At 30.9% G+C, this 21,200-nt stretch overlaps 1 protein-coding gene and 1 long non-coding RNA gene across 2 annotated transcripts; one reads left to right on the forward strand and one right to left on the reverse strand.

Moving 5' to 3' along the window:
- Nucleotides 1-2,075: 2,075 nt before the first annotated feature.
- Nucleotides 2,076-3,196, reverse strand: LOC112804093 (EPIDERMAL PATTERNING FACTOR-like protein 2). Its single transcript, XM_025847516.3, has 2 exons — nt 2,811-3,196; nt 2,076-2,686 (listed from the first exon to the last, which is right to left on the reverse strand). The coding sequence occupies exons 1-2, from the start codon at nt 2,908-2,910 to the stop codon at nt 2,415-2,417; spliced, it is 372 nt and encodes a 123-aa protein (XP_025703301.1). The 5' UTR covers nt 2,911-3,196; the 3' UTR covers nt 2,076-2,414.
- Nucleotides 3,197-14,037: 10,841 nt separating this feature from the next.
- LOC140184547 (uncharacterized) lies at nt 14,038-16,547 on the forward strand. Its single transcript, XR_011881612.1, has 4 exons — nt 14,038-14,153; nt 14,287-14,340; nt 14,420-14,530; nt 16,220-16,547. It is a non-coding gene; the product is annotated as an uncharacterized lncRNA (long non-coding RNA).
- Nucleotides 16,548-21,200: the final 4,653 nt, after the last annotated feature.

Below are 21,200 nucleotides of genomic sequence, written 5' to 3' on the forward strand. Positions count from 1 at the left end.
ATATATTCTGTTTCCATTCTTGCTTATCGCTTAGTCTAAAAAATCACACTATAACTTGTTTTGGTTCTATCTCCATCCACTTTTATCGCAAAGGTTCTCTTCTTCCTCTAGTCATTTTCTTAAAGTCTCTTCATCACTGCTAGTCACTTTTAGTATGCTAAACCCAAGATTAAGATTTCAAAATATGTGCAGATTTATAGCTACATAATAACTCACGGCTGTAATGTATAACCATTTAGATTCACAATCTGCTTTTTCATCGAGTTATATGCTCATAGTACAGAAGCTATGCATGTAATATGAGGCGTTAAAAATTTGCTTCAGGACAAATGGATTTTTTAAAGACAACACTGTTTGCAGCTTATTTATGCAAAGCTTGGCTGTGCAAATCAATCAATCCCGACTTCAATTGACATCATGAAACCTGTTATTCTGAAGTATATTATTAAATTATTTCTTTTGTTCCAAAACTAAGAGTTATATTTTGCATAGGAGAGAGAAATAAATTATAGAAATCACAAGTTTGAAGTTATTAAACATCTTAGTATAAGATTTCCGTTGTGTTCCATCTTTTCAGCACCAAAAATGAGAAATGGAAATGTGTGGAAGTAGTGAACGCTACACATATTCTTACTTTACTCAAAACAGAAGCTGAGACCCTGCATTCCTCACTATTTGATATACCAATCAACAGGTTCAATATGGGAATTGAGTTACATCATGTGACTAGTTTATTGTGTTGTCACATTGAAATAGAAATAAATAAATAAAAACTATAGTTTCCTTCCAACTAACCATTTCCCCTGTATTCACGGACACGAGAGTTCAACGGCACGTTATTGGAAAATAAACAGCAGGCATTTGCATTTTTCTTGTGACATTGGAAAAAATATTTGGCCGTGTATGTATATCACTAGTCTTAGGTTGCTTCGAGGAGTTTCACTGCATCCCTTCAGTGACTAGTTATCAGTGCCTATTGCCATTTGACCACACATTATCTAAAGTGATGCTCCAGTTGTGCAGCACAAAGAATGGAGACTCAAATGCAACGTATCCATTTAGAAAAATTACACTTCTCCAAGCATTCACAAAAGTTACAACTCTGTTACTTAAATTCATTAGTCCAATTTGACTTTAATAACAGTGGAAATATATATATAGAGAATGTAAAAGTAAAGTTTGGTTAAAAAAATGTTGTGGATGTTGGAGGTAGCCATCTAGAATTCTAGATTGTTCACTCCAATTAAGGAGCAAGGGACAGAGGAGAAGAAAAATCTAAATGGAAGCAACCTAATAATGGCTCAAGACAACTCTAATAAGTAATAAGTAATCAATCTCTTTCACTTTGGTAGGGATATTGCGAACCAAATTTAAGAGGACAATCAAAAGTTATCATGTCAATTTATATCTTGTTTGCTTCCATCGATTGCAATTTGTTTGTTGCAAGTTTTGGCTCTAGCACAAGGTACTGACCAAAGCATGTCACAATCAAAAGCACCAAAGTTATGATAAGATATTACAGCATGACATTTTAAATAAAATAAAACAAAATAAAAGATCGATTCTCATGCTTACGTGTAGGATCCTTGAGGCAAACCAAACAGGGCCTGGGCCATGTTTGGTGAAATCCTTTTCAACTTGTACCCAAATCTTGTATCTAAGTCTTCTCCCCATCCTCACTAAAATGTTATTAGTGAAGACTGAAGAGGGGCATGGATATTTATTCATGTGTTAGCCTTAGCCATTCTTTTTGACAAGGTTATTTTCATAAATACATCTTTATCTTCATATAAAGATAGTACTATAAATCGTTAGGAGATTTATTTAAATATATTCAGATAAATATATCAAATATTCTGATAATTCAAAATATCATCTTCACACAAAGAGATATTTTTTTTTATTATTGTGTGGCATGCATATATCGAATATTTTATATATTTTAGCAAAGAATGGAGTAGGTGAAGTAAAAATAAGAAGAAAATGTGTAATTACAAGCACCCCAAAATGTTAGAAATGATGGACAGAACACAGCGACCATTTTGCTCTTAACACTTAACAGGTTGAGATTCTTATGACAAAAAGGTTCACTTAATTTAGAGCAACCAACAGAATCATTACATTAAGCCAACTAGAACAGTGCATGTCGGAGAATGATCAGCATTAGCATCCTCAGGTGATTACAAACTAAATATTTGCCATGAAAGAAATGAAGGATTATTTCCTGGGCTTAATTATGATGTTAGCATACAAAAAAAAAAAAAAAAAAAAAAAACAGATTTTCCTCAGAGAGAAAAAGACACTAATAGAAACAAAAATAAAGGCTCCAAAAAGAGAAGAAAGAATCACTTGGCAGTGTGTAATTCATATACAGAGTTGACAAATTGATTACTAAATTGTAAAATGAGGCAGCATCAGGGGTTGAAAATGAGGTTGCCACATTTGCACTTCCAACTCATGGGCTTGTAGTTGGAATTGTCTTCACCACTTGCATAAGCAATTGTTTTAAGCTTTGAATTATTCTTAGCTTGTGGATTTGTAGGAACCTGAATAGCCTCACAGTGTTCACATGACCTGCACCTTTTCTCACACCTTGGTGGCCTTGACCCTATCTGTGCTCTCATCATCGTCTTATCATCTTCACTCACTACCTGTTGAGAACCCTTCTGTTTTAGACTCTTTCTTCCTTTTAAGAACAAAAACACAAGGTAATTGCTGGTTAGATGGTTTCTATTACAAGCTTCCAAAACTATACTCATGTGATGTGAATGTATGCATGCATGCATGTATGTATGTATGTATGTATGTACCTTCAGCAACAAATCCATGGTGGCTCCAGCTTGAAACTATGAGAAAGAGAAGAGAGAACCTAAGAAAGCTTAGTCTTTGACCACAATGATCACACCCCATTTGGCTTTGATGAGAGGGAGTGGAGAAAGCTAGAGTGTTAGTTGGGTATGATTTCAGAGAATAAAAGAGAAGAAGGATGAGGAGAAAGTAGAGGAAGCAAAATATATTTTATTTATATTAATGTTTTGCAAGTTTTGAAGTGATGGAACATAGAAAGACAAATGAGAAAATGCAGATAATAAGCAAGAAAAAGGAGGAAGGCCGAAAAGGGAAACACACTCTCCCTTTGGGTGACGAGCCCCCTTACCCCAACAACAAGCTAACATTATATAATAATTGCTGCATGCTAAGCTTTAGAATTTTAGAATAACCCTCACAACCTCTAGTAGGATAATGTATAAGACAAGTAGAACCTTGAAACACCAAAAACCCAATAATTTCATCAGAATGTTAGTCACTAGACACTAGCTATCATCACTACAGGACATGCATTTACAGCTGTGGATTTTGGGTTTTTTCATTTCTTTTATGAATAAATTGCGCATATAAAAAGTCAGCTACTAAATTAATTTTTTGTATAAATTATATATTAAAATAAATTAAATAATATATATAATTAATATAATAACTAATTTTTATGTGTACATAATATTTTTTTACCGATAATTTTTGTTGAAACTACTATTTTTGCTATTAGAGCCAATCAATCTTATTCCAGTTGGATGAGGCTATTTTGGGTGGCAAATTTTCATTTCAAGTTTTAAACATAGTTGCATAATCATAAATTTTAAACTCAAGATCTCTAGTTAAGTTAGCATATAGTAATTTGGTGGTTGAATAAATATATTGTTTTTGGTTTTAACGAAGAGAGTGAGTGAGGAAAGTGAGAATGAAGGGTAAGCTTCTTTTTTTGGGTTCTTGTTGTATTGTGATCAGAGGAGTCCCACCATACAATGGCACATTCCTATCTGTCCCTGTGTCTGCGAAAGAGAAAGAACATAATGAATCTCTCTTGCTCAACAATATGGTACGATCTTTTCACACTCTATGATTGTGCAATCACATGAAAACCTGCCAAAGCCTATCACTTTTTATTTATTAATTTATGGAAAAGTATAGGTAAACAATGAAAATATTAAACAATGTAAACAATAGATATATCGGATGTTCATTTTACTAGTGTATGGATGGTTATTTTAATATTAAAATTTAGAAGTTTAATTTAAAAGTGTAGTGTGTTTTTATTTGATTGGTGGTTGTTCACATTGTTCAACAAAATCATTGTCCCCCTAGCATTCCCTTTAATTTATTCTGGTTAGGGGGTGGGGTTTGGTAAAATGAAAAATCTGATGGCATGATCATTGTTCAGATTTCAGAACAATGCATATCCGTTCTGTTGGTGTTTCATAGTCATATATATACTGCTAGGGCCAGTCACGTACATATTACACATTGATGCTTACATTACATGCACATTTTCACCTTCACACTCCTATCATTTCTATTTCTTTGTCATTTTCTCCATTTTTGGTGCACCGCTATAATTCAAAGTTTCAAACTCCAAACCATGCCATTTTTAATATCTTTTCACTTATTTCAGACCCTCATAAATTAACCTTTGGAGAGAGTTTAGACCAGTATTTTTGTTGAAATTTGGCCAATAATTAATCATTAAAAAAAAATGATTAATCTTATATCATTAGATGTCATCTCACATCATTGAAAATATTGATGATGGCTAATTGATAGCTAAACATCACAAATTCTGGCCCTTAACACTCCTCATAACCTTTGTATATGATTAGGGGTGGCAACGGGGCGGGTAGGGGCGGGTTTTTGCTCTACCCGACCCCACCCCCACCCCGCCAAACAAAAACCCGCATCGAACCCGTTCCAGCTCTACCCACGGGTAGTAAAATGTTAAACCCTAACCCGCCCCTGCGAGTACCCGCCTCGCCCCTATCCGTCTCTATAATTATTAAATCTAATAAATAAAATAAAATTTTAAAAATTATATAACCATTATTTACATATATAACATAAATTAAAATAAAAATTTAAATATGATATAATATTATTAATCATTTTACTAATTATTTTATATATATTACATATTATATATATATATATATATTATATATACCGGAGCGGGTTTAACCTAAACCCGACCCCACCCCCGCCCCACCCAAGAATCCGCCCCGGTGCGGGGGCGGGTAATTACCCGCCCGAACGGGTAGGGGCAGGGTGGGTACCCACGGGTTCGGGTAGTGTTGCCACCCCTATATATGATCATATTGTCACGATATATTTTAAGATGTTACATTTAACGATATTTGTATAATATTCAAGAGTGTTTGAAATTGTTTTAGATGATTTCGGAACGTTTTAAAATGTCTCGAAACGTCCTAAAATGTTCCAAAAGAGTGTGAATATATGTAAAAAGTATGAAGAACGTATAGAATAATCTAGAAGTATTTAGAAATATATGATAAATTAGATCCTTGTAATAAAAATTTTGGACAGTTGATTAGATTTAATTCTAACCGTTCATTAAAAATGTGAATGACTATAAATATGAGTGAGAGTTTCAATTGTGGATATGTGACTCATCCATTATATATCTTTAATTTTACAATCAAAATGTGTCACATGTCATTTTCTCATTGCAATTGGAATCAAATCTTTTCCTCCAAAATTAAGGAATTATTCTCTCCTCCTTACTAATTTTACAACCAAAATATGCCACATGTCACTCTCTCATTGCAATTGAAATAAAATCTTTCCCTCCAAAATTAAAGAGTTATCCTCTCCTCCCTCATCCTTTCTCTATTTCTCTCATTCCTTCAACTACTCTATCTATTTTATATATTATTATCAATATGAATGACTAATTACTAAGTTGACAATCAAAATGTATAACATGACATTCTTTAATTGCATTAAAATATTAAAATTGAAATCGAATTATACCTATATTATATATCATATATTACTATCTAATTTAATAATCAAATGTGTCACATGACACTCTCTTATTAAAATTGAGAGAAAATACTCTTTTTTTTTAAACTTAATAAACTCCATTCCTAAATTCTTTCATCTACCTCTCTCTATTTTTTTATTTTTCTCTACTATTTTTACTCTATATATAATTTATATTTTATATTAGTAATTTGACAAATCAAAATATGTCATCAGATATTTTTTTACAATTAAAATAAAAATTTTTTCTTCCAAAATTAACAAACTCTCACTCTCATACTTCATCTTTATCTTTCTCTCTCTTTTCTCGCATGCTCTATTTTTTCTATCTTTCTCTTCTACAGAAAACAAAATTAACAAAATAATATAATTTAAATAAAAAATATTATTATTATTATTGTTATTATATACATAGTTTTTATTTTGTTTTAAATTTTTACCGCTTATCTTTCTAATCTATATTTTCATTTCTCTTCTTTCAAGTATTTATTACATATAATTTGGAGAGAATACTAATATTATAATTAAAAGTTAGAATCAAGATTCAACTGTTTTTAAAAAATTAATTTTGGGTTAATTTTATAACTATCAGTATAATTTTTTATGCTAATATCTAATTATATTTTTATATACAAAGAGAAAAAATATTATTTTTAAATAGCAAGTATAAAAATTAATTATTTCTATTTGTGCAATAGATTTAACAGTTAATACCTTATTAAATATAAAAGTATACACGTTAAATTATTTTAAATTTTAGATAACAAATGTTAAAATTAATTATTAATAAAAAATTAAATTTTTCATATAAAAATAATAACTAAAAATTTTATTATTTAATTTTTTATTTATAGATACTTCGGTCTTCTTAAGGTTTTACCACATTTACCATATTTTTTTCTCAATTACAATCTCTAAGATTTGAATCCTAGACCTTTGAAGTGGGGAGGGAGAGATATATTATGTGAGGTAAGGTTTATTGGCGCGGCTAAAAATTTCTTGAAATATAAATGATGAAATATAGGGTTTCTATTATTTTTAATACCATTTGGGCCTTATAATATTTAATTTTTTCTGTATGGGCCTTATAATAAGTTTCTAAAGTTATGTTCCCTTATGTTTAATGTCATTTGGGCCTTATGAGAAGTTTTTGAAATAATTTTAAAGATTAAATGGCCCAATATGTATTACAAGTATTGTAAGCCCATAATGTAGTCTAAACGGATCATATATGATAAACGCGTAAACATTTTTATGAAAGGAAAAACAAAAGGCCGAAAGGGTATAATACCAATTAATCCATTATGAGTACACCAAAATATAAAAAAAAATCAACAACACGATGATGATGATCTACCCCTTTGTTGTGATCCATTGTAATCAGATTCATTAGTTACTTGTGTAAAATAATTCCAACAACTGAGATGGATACCCTTTTTTTTTTTGGGCACATGAAAACTGAAATATCCAGAACAGGTAGGAGTCTCCTTTGCACACTGTCTATTGTTAACAATTTAACATTATCTAAATTATTTTTATACTTATTGTTAATATATCAAACAACAAAAAACACACAAATCATGAATTCACCTCTTTTTTATAATACTAATTATTTATGTATGTTTTTAGTGCAAGTTTCTTGTGAAATTAAGGGTGTACTTGGCAAATTCGTTGAAAAAGAAAATGATTCAATTTTTTAAAAGTTTTAATTTTTTGTTTAGTTAATCTTTCTCTTTACAAAAAATAACCATTCTTAGTTTTTGCGTTTTACTAATGGACTTTTAGCAATTGATACTCACTATTTATTTTTTTACTAACTTTATTCTTTATATATGTTATTGTATTATTTATGAAATTTTTATTATTTTTTTATATGAATTTTTTTAATATTATATATTTTTATAATTATAATTTTTGTGTATTATATTTATTATTATTTTTTATAATATGATTTATTAATCTTGTAACATCCGGCATTTTAATATGATAAAAAATAATTAACATAAATAAAAATATTTCAAATTTTCGGGAGTAGGCTAAAAATATTTAGAATATTAATTTAGAGAACTAGTAGAAAAAACAATGCTCGAAAATTCATTCGGAGCGCGAAATTATAGCAATTTTACGAAAAACCGCAAACCATCATCAAAACCGACAAACGACAACCCAGGGCGATTTGGATCTGTGACAAATAATTTAGAATATGGAAATTGTTGTGATAAAAATGGGTTATCACATCTTATGTGGATGCCCATTTTTCATAAGATAGAGTTTCTCAAGAGAGATTGAATTTAATGAAGGTTGAAAATGTTACCTTCTGTATGCCTATAAATAAGAGGCTAATCCTCATGCAATACACACACAAAAGCAATAAAATAATTCTCTCTCTTTTTATGTTGCAATACTTATTCCTCTCTTTTTATATTTCTTTATTTTATATTTGTTACCTCTTCTTTATTTATTTATTTAGTTATTTTATAACACGTTATCAGCACGAAGCTCTAACGAAGTTTTAGGAAGACTTCAGGTAACAAATTTTTATTATGTCAAAGTTTTTTCATCTTGAATATAATGCTCTTGATATATCTGAAAATAATTATTTATCATGGATACTAGATGTTAAAATCCATCTTGATTCAATGGATCTTGAAAATACCATTAACGCTGAAAATAATGCATCCCAAAAGGATAAAGCCAAAGCCATTATTTCTTTCGTCGTCATCTTGACGTATGATTGAAAAATGAATATCCCATATTAAAAGATCCTGCAGATCTGTGGAAAGACCTTGAAGAAAGGTATAATCATGTGATACTTCCTCAAGCCCGATATGTTAGAGAAATTTTTCTCGACCTTCCATGTCTCGAATGTGCTCCTGCAACAGCAGTATCGAGAAAAATGATTTAAAAATATTTTGAACTAATTTCTTACTTTCTTGTTACTGAACGCAACAATGAGTTGCTCTTAAGAAATCATGAAGCGCGCCCAGATGGCGCCGCCCCATTTCCTGAAGCAAATGCGGCAAATTATAACCCTAGAAGAGGCAAATGGCAAGATTTTGATAACAAGAAAAATTATGGAAGGAAAAGAAATTATGTTCATAAGAAAAGATCTCACCAGAAGTGGGATAAAGAAAGAAACACTGAGCAAAGAAAATCAATTGAGGATAAATGTTTCCGTTGTGGTGGAAATGGCCATTGGTCACGTACCTGTCGTACCCCAAGACACATTGTTGATCTTTATTAAGAATCCTTGAAAAAGGATGACAAAAAAAAAAGAAACAAATTTTGTTTCAAATAATGAAAATCTCACCACTTATTATGATGTATCTGATTTTTTTTAGGATTCTGAAGGAGATATTGGCTATTTGATCAATGATGGAATAATTTAATATGTGTTTGTTAAGTATTCAGGTGAATAATTTTTACTGTGCATGTACTTTTGCTCATTTTATTATTATCATTTGTTTTTGAAGAAAAATGACAAGGACATATCCTGAAGATATTTGCCTTGCGGATAGTGCAAGTTCGCACACTATTCTCAAAAGTGATATATATTTTACCCATCTTGTGCCAAAAGAAGAATATGTTAATACTATTATTGGCTCGGGCAATGTGATAGAAGGCTCTGGAAGAGCTATAATTTTGTTTCCCGGAGGAACAAAATTTATAATAAATAATGCACTATTATCTACCAAGTCTCTGAGGAACTTGTTAAGTTTCAAAGATATTCGCCGAAATGGATATCATATTGAGACTATGAATGAGGAAAATCATGAGTATTTGTGTATCACAACTCATGATTTAAATAAAAAGGTTATATTAGAAAAGTTACCCTCATTTTCATCTGGATTGTATTATACCAAGATTAGTGCAATTGAATCACATGCCATTGTAAACCAGAAGTTTACTAGCCCAAATGAATTCATAACTTGGCATGATAGATTGGGTCATCCAGGAACAACCATGATGAGGAGAATTATTAAAAACTCTCATGGACATTCACTAAAGAACCAGAAAATTCTTAAATCTGGTGAATTTTGTTGTGCTGCATGTTCTCAAGGGAAGTTAATTTTAAGGCCATCACCAGTAAATATTGGATTTGAGTCCCCTGAATTCTTAGAAAGGATTCAAGGTGATATATGTGGATCTATTCATCCACCATGTGGATCTTTTAGATATTTTATGGTCCTAATAGACGCATCTTCAAGATGGTCACATCTGTGCTTATTATCTTCTCGCAACCTGGCGTTTGCGAGATTACTGGCTCAAATTATTCGATTAGCACAATTTCCAGATAATCCAATCAAAGCAATTCGTCTTGATAATGCTGGTGAATTTACTTCCCAAGCTTTTGATGCTTATTGTATGGCTAATGGAATAAGTGTTGAACATCCAGTAGCTTATGTTCACACACAAAATGGGTTAGCAGAATCACTTATTAAACGCCTCCAATTGATTGCTAGACCCTTGCTTATGAGAATAAATCTCCCAACCTCGGTTTGGGGCATGCTATTTTACATGCCACAGCACTTATTCGTTTGAGGCCGAGTTACCATCGGTTCTCTCCTATGCAGTTAACTTTTGGCCAGCAGCCAAATGTCTCCCATTTAAGAATATTTGGGTGTGCGATATATGTTCCCATTGCACCACCTAATCGCACCAAAATGGGACCCCAAAGAAAATTGGAAATATATGTTGGATATGATTCTCCCTCTATAGTGAGGTATCTTGAGATACAAATTGGAGATGTATTTAAAGCCCGGTTTGCGGATTGTTATTTTGATGAATCAAAATTTCCAACACTAGGGGGAGAGAATAAGCCTCCTGAAAAGGAACTTAACTGGAATGCATCACCGTTGATGCATTTAGATCCTCGATCAGGGCAATGTGAACTAGAAGTTCAAAAGATTATTGTTCATACCCTGGGTCGAGCTGTCCGACCCAGGATGTTCTACAGGCAAAGCGACCGACCTCTTCGGGTCAGGACAACCCGAACTCTTCTCAAAGAGCTCGGCCAGGTCACAGGAAAGCCCAAACAAAGGGGCCAAATAGAGGAACACTCCCCAAATCCTAAGGCGGCCCAAGCCTACAGAGAGAAGGGCGGTTCCCTTAAAGATAAAGATGACCTCACTTAAAGATAAGATAAGATAAGATAACTAACTTATCTTATCCACAGAAGGCCACATCTCACCATTATAAATACACTGGAGCACCCAGGTATAACTCATACTCTGATTCTACTCAATACCTGCTTAATACCCTTGCTAACTTAAGCATCGGAGTCCCTTGCAGGTACCCCCCACCCTCCGAGAACGAAGGAATCAGCACCACCACCAAGTCTAAACAAGTCGGACACAACAGCTTCGACCAGTACAGAAGATCTCATCCGAGATCGACCTACAGTTTCAGGTAACCCTCAGAACAATTATACATTTGCAAAGAATAGCAAATGAATTGCCTGATGCATTTTCCGATACAAAGAGGATAACCAAATCTTATATACCAGCGGAAAATGCCTCAATTCGAATTGATGTCCCAGTAGGACAAATAGCCACTGAAGCAAATTCACGCCAGAAGCGTGGCAGGGCGAAAAATGCCCCAATTCGAATTGATGTCCCAGTAGGACAAATTGCCACGGAAGCAAATACACGCCAGAAGCGTGGCAGGCCTGTCGGTTCCAAAGATAAAAATCCTCGAAAGAGAAAAGAGGTAAATAATATTCCTGTTGAAAAAGACATAGTAGAGACACCTGCAGTTGTCCAAAATTCTGATATAATGCCAGAAGACGTTTAGGTACCTGAAAATTGTGAAAATGACGAGATCTCGATAAATTATGTCTTTACAGGAGAGAAATGGGACCGAAATAAGACAATTGTCAATGAAATATTTGCATATAATGTGGCATTGAATATCATGCATGAAAGTAAGGATCTTGAGCCAAGATCAGTCGAAGAATGTCGACAAAGGAATGATTGGCCAAAATGGAAAGAAGCCATGAAGGCTGAATTAGACTCACTTATAAAACGTGAAGTCTTTGGACCTGTAGTCCGTACACCAGAAGATGTAAAACCTGTTGGATACCGGTGGGTATTTGTGAGAAAACGAAATGAGAAAAATGAAGTTGTGCGCTATAAAGCCCGACTTGTGGCACAAGATTTTTCACAAAGGCCCGGTATAGATTATGAAGAAACGTATTCCCATGTAGTGGATGCGATAACATTGCGTTATTTGGTCAGTTTATCTGCATATCATAAACTGCATATGCATTTAATGGATGTGGTAACAACCTATTTATACGGCTCATTAGATCGGGATATCTATATGAAAGTCCCTGAAAGACTAAAGATATCTAAACCATCCAATGAATATTCGCAAGGGTTATACTCAGTCAAATTGCAAAGATCTTTATATGGTCTAAAGCAATCTGGACGAATGTGGTATAATCGTCTTACTGAGTATCTGGCCAAAAATGGATTCAAAAATGATGATATTTGTCCATGTGTTTTCATAAAGAAATCCGCATCTGGATTTATTATAATTGCTGTGTACGTTGATGATTTAAATATCATTGGAACTCCTGAAGAGATTCCAACAATTATAAAAACTCTAAAAGAAGAGTTTGAGATGAAAGATCTTGGAAGAACTAAATTTTGTCTCGGTCTGCAGATCGAGCATATAAAAATGGGATCTTTATTCATCAAACAACATACACAGAGAAGATCTTGAAGAAATTTTATATGGATAAATCACATCCATTAAGTACCCCAATGATCGTAAGATCTTTGGATGTGGAGAAGGATCAATTCTGTCCTAAAGAAGAGAATGAGGATATCCTTGGTTCTGAAGTACCATATCTTAGTGCCATTGGAGCGCTAATGTATCTTGCTAATAATACACGACCCGATATATCATTTGCTGTGAACTTACTAGCAAGGTATAGTTCCTCTCCAACTAGAAGACATTGGAGTGGAATCAAGCAGATCTTTCGATATCTTCATGGAACGGTTGATATGGGATTGTTTTATCCCTATGGATCCAAGTCACAACTAGTTGGCTATGCAGATGCTGGATACTTGTCTGATCCACATAAAGGGAGACCTCAAACAGGATACCTATTTACATATGGTGGAACAGCTATATCATGGAGGTCCACGAAACAGACGATAGCAGCAACCTCCTCTAATCATGCTGAAATACTAGCGATACATGAAGCAAGTCGCGAGTGTTTTTGGCTAAGGAGTTTGATCCAATATATCATGTCATCATGTGGACTGATTGATCAGAAGATAGCTCCAACTGTCCTGTTTGAAGATAATACAGCATGTATTGCTCAACTTAAAGGCGGATATATCAAAAGGTGATAGAACAAAGCATATTTCTCCCAAATTCTTCTTCACTCATGATCTTCAAAATCAAGGGACAATTGATGTCCAACAGATCCGCTCAAGTGATATTCTGGCAGATTTATTCACAAAGTCACTCCCAAAATCTTCTTTTGAAAGATTGGTACATCAGATTGGGATGCGCTGATTTTGAGACATAAAATAATGTCGGCAAGAGGGGGAGACTGTACTCTTTTTTCCTTGGTAGATTTTTTTTCCCATTGGGTTTTTCTTGACAAGGTTTTTAATGAGGCATTCCCCATCACAAAGGATATTGTACTCTTTTTCCTTCACTAAGGTTTTTTCCCACAGGATTTTTCTTTAGTAAGGTTTTAACGAGGCAATAATCTTAAATGGTCATCCAAGGGGGAGTGTTGTGATAAGAATGGGTTATCCATCTTATGTGGATGCCCATTTTCCATAAGATAGAGTTTCTCAAGAGAGATTGAATTTAATGAAGGTTGAAAATGTTACCTTTTGTATGCCTATAAATAAGAGGCTAATCCTCATGCAATACACACACAAAAGCAATAAAATAATTCTCTCTCTTTTTATGTTGTAATACTTATTCCTCTCTTTTTATATTTCTTTATTTTATATTTGTTACCTCTTATTTATTTATTTATTTAGTTATTTTATAACAGAAATGAGTAGAAAAATAATTAATGCAGAAAACGAACACTAATTTTAAAGATATTGGCCCAAAAATAAGTCAAATGAGCGAATCGAGCAAAAATCGGTTCAACCGAAGGAACCAAACCCCATACTCACTTATATAAAATCCATTTCAGCATCTCCTTCTTCCCATTTCTGCAATAGTCACGTTAAAATGTAAGAGTGAGAGAGGGGAAGACGGTTTTATAAAAAAACTAACCTTTAAAGTGGGATAACTTTTGTTCTAGTGATCGAAATTGCATGCTGCTTGTGGTCACGTGTCAGGTTCGTCGACCTCTTTAATTTTATTGGAACAAAACTGAAAGTAACTCACGTTTACCTTACTCCATTTCTGCTGGTGTGTTAAATTCAGTTTGGGTTTGAAGAATTCAATTCCTTAATAATTTTCATGTTCTAGGGGTTTACTAGCTTTGACTCCTTGTGGGTATTGCTCAAGGATCAGTGGGTGAAGGTGAAAGCTCTTCTAACCCTGATGGTTCATTATAATTATGATGTTCAATTTAGTAACTTTGGTAATTTTGTGAAAGTAGAGTTATAATGTGTTAATGGGATGCTTGAATTGTTGGTAACTGGAGGAATGGAGCAAGAAAGAGGGATTTGTTATTTTGAAGAGTTTTGGATTGTGCAAAAATCGGCCCAAGGTATGATTTTTGTTTCTCGTATGTAATATATAATGTCTTATGAAAACATAGGTTAGATGACTATAGAATAAATTAAAATGTGTAGTTATGTTAATGTTTAGTAACTTTGATGAAATTATTAAATGATATTGAGAATGAGTAGTGATTGATGATTTTGTTGAAAGTGTGATGTTGGTATTTGATGATGAATTTGATTGAGTTTGATGGAAGTTGAATTAGTGTACTTAATATAGATTAGCAACTCTTGATGTAAATTTGAGCCATTTATGATAGTGGGATGAGTATATTTGTTATTGATTTAGGTTGAGGAATTGTGAAGATGAATAGTTGAGAGTATTGAGTGTGGTGTGTTGTAAAATGAATGGGAGGTGTGGAGTTGAGTTTTGGTGATGCTTTGGTTGTGAAATGTTTGGGTATGAAATGAAGTTTAATTTTGGTAAAAATAGGGGTTTGGTGATCTTTGGAAGAGTTTATCTTTAATGAATTTCGGCGATCCATAACTTGAGCCTCAGATTTTGGATTTAAATGAAATCTATTTCAAATTAAAGATAATTTCAACAGTTTTAAAACGGTATAAATTTTGTGAAAAGTAGAATTTATTAGAGAAAGTTATGGGCGCCGGAATTTGGTAATGTGAATTATGAAATCTGCACTTTATCAGCTTTTAAGAAAAATGAAGGTGGCGCGTACGCGGAGTCCTGTTTTTTCAGCAAGTTCAATTTTTGTATTTTAAACATGATTTAAAAATTTTAAACCTCTATTTTTACTCTTTTATACCATAAATATTAGTTTTAAGTATAGTGAAGAGATTAAGCTATGAAAGGAGAGTAACTTGGTGCTGAAGGAACATGCTGAAAGTGATGAAAAAGGTAGGATTGAGAACAATGCGATGTTGATTGATATTATAAGTTTGATGGGAATTATGCATGAATATATATTTATGAATGTTGAAATGATGAGTTATAATTTTGAGGATAGACGAGTAATCCCTATCCAAGATATGACTTTGTGGATGGACGAGTAATTCCTATCCGAGTCATGGCCTGTGGATAGACGAGTAATTCCTACCCGGGTTATGGTTGAGGCACCTACCTGAGTAGACGAGTAATACCTATTCCGGGTTAGGTGAAACACCGGTATGGGAAAACGAGTAATACTTGTTCCATGTTGTGGTGTTCTATCCAGGGTTAGCTACCGGACATGTCGAGTTGGCTTTATAACCGAAAGATGAGACTCATCAGCCATAGGATAAACATACATCATCTGCATATGTTTATTTTGTTTGCTATGCTTTACTTGGATTTGCCTTTGTGATTATTATGTTACTTGTTATACTTGCTACCTGTTATAATTGTACCCTACTTGTGTTTTCTTTGTCTACTTTGTTGTCTGTGCAACAGAGATGCCCTCGTCTGGTGGAGGAGTGACAAGGGCGAGTTCTGGAGGATTGGGAGAAATTGAGAGATTAATAGAGTAAATTGGAATTAAGTCAGCGAGTGAGTTAGAACTAAGAGCTTTAGACAATTATTCTGTTTATAGTTTCTAGTTTAATCTTTAAGCTTTTGATCTAGGTATTGGAGTTCTAGAATTGCCTCTGACTTTCTCGGGACCTTATATATTATGTATGTTGGCATCGTTACCATGATGAGAACACCCGGTTCTCATTCCATACAATGTTGTATTTTTCAGATGCAGGTCGAGAGGCACTTCGCTAGGCGTCTGGAGTTCTACCGCGAAGTGGTTTCATTTTGGGGCTTATTTCTGATATTTTGATATGTATATGTATTAGACTCTCCTCTTGTATATATTACTGCTTTACTTTGTACCTCTTAGAGGTTTATGGAGAACAGGCTTATATGTATGTAGTTTTTTGGGGCTTCGGGCTATGTATATACGTATGTAAATATTCTCGACCAGCCTTAGCTTCGCAGGCTGAGTTAGGAGCTTGTTATTTTGTACTTTTGGCCCTCTATTCCCACTTTCTGTTTATTTACAATTATGAACCTTGGTTTTCTTAGCACGCAAGTAATCTCGATTCCGGAGCGTTGCACTTTTTATTTTGAGATTTTACTGTACCTGTTTTTCAAGGCTCCTTGTATACTGTATTCTTTTCAATATTATTATGTATATATTTTAATTTAGAGGTGGTAATACCACATCACCTCTGTTTTAAGGCTTAAGCGTAAAGCTCTGTGTGGTAGGGTGTTACCGATCTCATTAAGTAAAGTAAATTAAACAAAAAAATTAATCATAAATAATAATAATAGTAAAAAATTATAACATACTAAAAAAAGTATTATTTTTTTCGGTGACACTAAAAAAAAGTATTAAGAGTATATATTATATAAAAAATATATTAGAAAAAATATCCAAAAAAATAAACATGCATAAAAAATAACATTATAATTTAATGTCATCTTTTTTTAGTATTTTCTATCTAAAAGTGATTTTAACTAATATTACCCAAACAATATTTATTTTATCAAAATCAATTTTAGTATAGAATTGCCAAATATAAATTATATTTGCACAAACTTACTTCTCTTCAAAATCAATTCTATAAAATTACTTTTATTCAAATTTCAGTTTGTCAAACTACAATCCAAACACGGCTCATCTTTAAACGCTCCTTATTAAGTATGGAGTGCTGTACACTTTGTAAATTCATTAAATTTGAACTCTTTGTTTATTATATTTTATTTGAATGGTTTAGATTTAAAAAGGCAACCTGTTAATCAGGTTAATCATTTTTTTACAAGTTTTAGATTTTTTTTGTAAATTTCAAATATTGGGCTGAAATTCAAAATAAAAAAATAGTATATAAATATTAAAAACAACATGTCTGTACAAAAAAAAAGTTCTTGGACTTTAGAATTAAAATAAATAATACATAAAAAATAAGTTGAAAATTCATTTACTAAATCCAAAAAAAAAAAGATATATTAGAATCTTAAAAAAAATAATATTAAAAATATATTATGTATCTAATATTAAAATTTAAATAAATTTTGTTTTGTGTGAAATAAAACTATAATATTAAATATAAACACAATGATAAAAAATTTTGTGTTATATATATATATATATATATATATATATATATATATATAACACAAAAAAAAAAATATATATATATATATAATTTTATTTTGTGTGAAACAAAATTAAAACATTAAATATGAATAAAATGATAAAAATTTTTGTATTATATAAATTTAATTAAAAAGAACATATATACAACATAAAAAGCAAACAAACATATAATAATTTTATTTTGTGCAAAACAAAAATTTATATAAAAAATATTTATATAATTTTTTATTAACAATTTTTTATTGAAATATGTTATTTTATTATATTTATAATATATTATTTTGGATAATTATATTATTTTAGTTAATATATATTATTTAAAAAAACATTTAAAATTTATTATTTTGTATTAAGAATATTATTAAAAATATATTATTAGTTTTTTTTAAAATAATATTTTTTTATTTGGTTCAAATACTATGACAATAAAATTTTTTTACGTAAGTGCGTCTACTCAATAAATATTATATTCATTTATTTCTATATTGCATGTAAAATAAATAATTAATGTTTAAAAAAAGTTAATAAAAGAAAAAAGTATTCTTTTTTTTTACCAACTCTTGGATGAAAACTATGTCATTTGAACTATAACTCGTTGATAAAAAATAAATATTCTTAATTATATATTAAATAGAATAATTATTTATTAAGCTCATTCTTATACAAATAATTTTTTTTTAATTTTATATCTGTAATATTTTATACCAGTTAACTTTAAAATTTAATTATTTTTTGAATAAATTAATAAAAAAATAATATAAATAATTATTTAAATATAATTGTATTTTAATTTTTCATTTTATTACGTGAGGATAATTTGAAATAAAAGATAATGAACTTATTGTAACTGTCATCTATTTTGTGCTTTGACTATGTCGTCATCTAAGAATCATGGCGTCTTTATGGAGACCGGGGTTCTTCTACAGAATCGATTTTGCGTTTGGAATTAGCCAACCAACAGCAACGACAGACATGCATCTTCCTTTTCTATGGTAGCAATTTTTCGAACTTTGAAGGTCATTTATGGTAGAGGTAGAATGTGGTGGGTTCAAGAGCATTAAAATCTGTGACTAGTCAGAACGATAATGGAAGCATCTGCCCAACAAATAAAACAGTGAAAATGCTTGAAGACATCACATTAATAATAACAGAGTAATGGAGGAATTCAATCAAATTTTCCTGAGTATTTTTGTGGTGTAAAGGTCATCCGTGTGTTAAATGAGGGAATTAATATTTTTGTTAGTGCCGGTTTATTTGTTCAACCCATGACAAAAAAAATAATAATAAATAAATAAATTTAATTTACCTGATAACTTTTGATAATATGTTAACTTTTAAAGAGTGTTGCACTCCCTACTTTACCTAGAGTGCACTAACTGTCGCCTCTAAACACACACTCATTATTTATATAGATTCACTTTCCTTTTGTCCCAACAAGTATTTTCATTTTTTTTATATTTTTCAAACATTTTAGAGTTATAATTTTTTAAATTGAAATTACTGTTCACTAAATTCGATAAATTAAATTTTATATAGCGTTGTGGTACCAATAATATTTTCTCATAAGCAAATAGATAAATATTAGCTAAGTTATTATCCGGAATTTTTGAAAATAATTGTTATTCAGATTTTTTTTATTAATAATAAATGTAAATTTATTTATTATAATTGTTTTGTAAAAGTACATAAAGAGTACATAGTATATAAAATGTAATAATTTTACAAATATTTTTTTTAAATAAAAAAAAAACTTATTTTTTTTCTTTCTCTTAATTCAACTTTTAATTACAAAACTATATGTAGTAGTAACTTCATCAACGGCCACAGCACGTTTTGAAATTTAAGAAAATATAAATACAATGATCTTTGAATTACATGGTTTAGGATTTAAAGATAATTTTTTAAAATAAATATTGATTGAAACTACAAAAAATATTGTAAATATCTTCCATATTAATTTTCCTGCTTTAAAAAGACTCTTTCCTGCTTATTTCATACCACCACTTCCGTCGACACCACTTCTGCCACCACCTGAGTGGCTTTTGAATGAATTGCACAACTATGCTTATATTATTTTTTTATCAATAATAGATGTAGATTTATATGTTATAATTTTATTTAATAAAAGTACATAAAGAGTACATAATATATAAAATGTAATAATTAAAACAAATATTTTAAAAAAAAATTATTTTTTCAAAACCTTTAGAATAAGAATAACTTATTTTTCTCCTTCTCTTACTCCTTTAGTTCATAAATCTTAAATCTTTAATATTATAACTTAAACAACTTTAAGACATGAAATTTTTTTCAATAATATACATGAATATGATGGAACACATGAAGCGACACATTAGGGTCCTGGCAACCAATTAGACATAAGGTGGTTGTGGCATGCACATCAAATTATAAGGAACCATGTTCCATTAATCAATGTTGATCATAACCTTTCTCACCCACTAACTTTTGTGAAGCCAGCAATTAATGTAAGTACAGTAATAATCAACCAAGGCATATGTTAAAATTAGTTATCGATTCAAAAAGTCTTTATAATAGACATATAAATTTTTAATATATTTATTATATATTTATTAAAGTAAAAATTTTAAAAATTTTATCAATAATAATTTTAACATATGACAACCCACAAGTTACATTTTTGTAGTCTTCATATGAAGTAGCAAACAAGTTGTTAGAGGATAAATAGGTGGTTTAGTTCGTTTAAAAAAACTTTTTATTAGAAGCAGTTAAATCTAATTAGTTTGTATTAATCTAAATTTACATTTTTTATTCACAAGCTAGAACCAATCCAATATGATCAAAGTCGGGTTGGTTCAATTCAAAACATCAAATTACTAGTTTCAGCAAAAATATAAGGTCATGTTGTTGATGGCAGCTGGGAAGTCTCCTTTGATACCAAACATATTTGCATATTGTTGCACTAGTCGGTGTTTGAATAGAAAAACTCTCAATTTGAATTGTCATAATGTCAAATGTCAAAGAGATAATATCTAAAATTATCTTATATAACATAATATTTATATATATATATATAATATTTAAAATTATATAATTATTATAATAATAATTAATGAATATTAAATAAAAGTATTTTAAGTTGTTTAAACTAATTTTTTATTATCTTTCAAACATTATTATTTGAATTGTATTAGAATTTGGAATTCTCATTTTGGCTCAAAAACAGATAGAGTAGGATATAAATATTAAATAGTTAGTTGAATAAGAAGACATTTTTTCTATTGTTCTGCTTACCCGAAAAATGTTTAAGTGGAGGTATGATATTTTACTTTTGGCAATATATGAAGATGAAAAAAATTAGTGGAGTTCTAAATCTCGTAATCAATATAGGGTTTGCCTTTGGTGAGTGATGTGGCGCTTAAAAGAGAGACCATGAAGAGAAAAAAATAATTGTTTGGTTACTTATGCATGGTGGATAAATGATGAGAAAAACAATGGTAGTTTTGAGGCCCTTGAGTCAAATAATTTATGAAAAAGTTTAAGAGGTTATATTTTTATTAAAATTTGGTCAGAATTTTTAATTAATTAAAAAAATAAA

The sequence above is a fragment of the Arachis hypogaea genome, chromosome 5 (assembly GCF_003086295.3).
Source record: "Arachis hypogaea cultivar Tifrunner chromosome 5, arahy.Tifrunner.gnm2.J5K5, whole genome shotgun sequence".
NCBI lineage: Eukaryota > Viridiplantae > Streptophyta > Magnoliopsida > Fabales > Fabaceae > Arachis > Arachis hypogaea.

Bases quoted from the DNA above. Each gene is read 5' to 3' on its own strand.
- LOC112804093 (XM_025847516.3), bottom strand. From the start codon at position 2,910: ATGGGGTGTGATCATTGTGGTCAAAGACTAAGCTTTCTTAGGTTCTCT. The intron at 2,687-2,810 runs GTACATACATAC...TGTTCTTAAAAG, and splicing joins CCATGGATTTGTTGCTGAAG to GAAGAAAGAGTCTAAAACAG.